Source organism: Penaeus monodon, chromosome 15, assembly GCF_015228065.2.
Source record: "Penaeus monodon isolate SGIC_2016 chromosome 15, NSTDA_Pmon_1, whole genome shotgun sequence".
In the NCBI taxonomy this organism is placed as follows: Eukaryota; Metazoa; Arthropoda; class Malacostraca; order Decapoda; family Penaeidae; genus Penaeus; species Penaeus monodon.
In genome coordinates this window covers 1,321,212-1,321,507 of record NC_051400.1, presented here as the reverse complement: position 1 = coordinate 1,321,507, position 296 = coordinate 1,321,212, and the positions used below count along the sequence as shown (strand labels likewise).

General features: G+C 60.1%; 1 protein-coding gene across 1 annotated transcript in view; it reads left to right on the top strand.

Moving 5' to 3' along the window:
- The window catches only part of LOC119582100, a 9,479-nt gene that overhangs the window by 5,682 nt on the left and 3,501 nt on the right, over nucleotides 1–296 (top strand). The window contains exon 2 of the mRNA XM_037930344.1: nucleotides 54–239. Within this exon, the coding sequence (XP_037786272.1) occupies nucleotides 54–239 (186 nt within the window). The remainder of the gene's footprint in view (nucleotides 1–53; nucleotides 240–296) is intronic.

The window sequence follows — 296 nt, the reverse complement described above, 5'->3', positions numbered from 1 at the left end:
AAGAGAAAAAGACAGAGAGAAAAGCCATCCACGCTCAGCCCCTCTGCTCGCAGGTGTGTGCCGCAGTCGGTGCGACGTGAACCCCTCCTGTCGCGCTGTGTCCATGATACCGCTTGCGGCCGGCGACTCCAGCGGCCAGACGGAATGCCGCACCTCCACGTACCCGGAGATCCTGAGCGAGAAAGGGAATCGCCCTTGGCTGGAGGCGACCGAGGGCGCCTTCCACATCCTGAGAACTGGTGAGGAGGTGTTGGTGACAGAGTGTTAGAAGTTTATTGCGCTGTGACGAAGCCAAG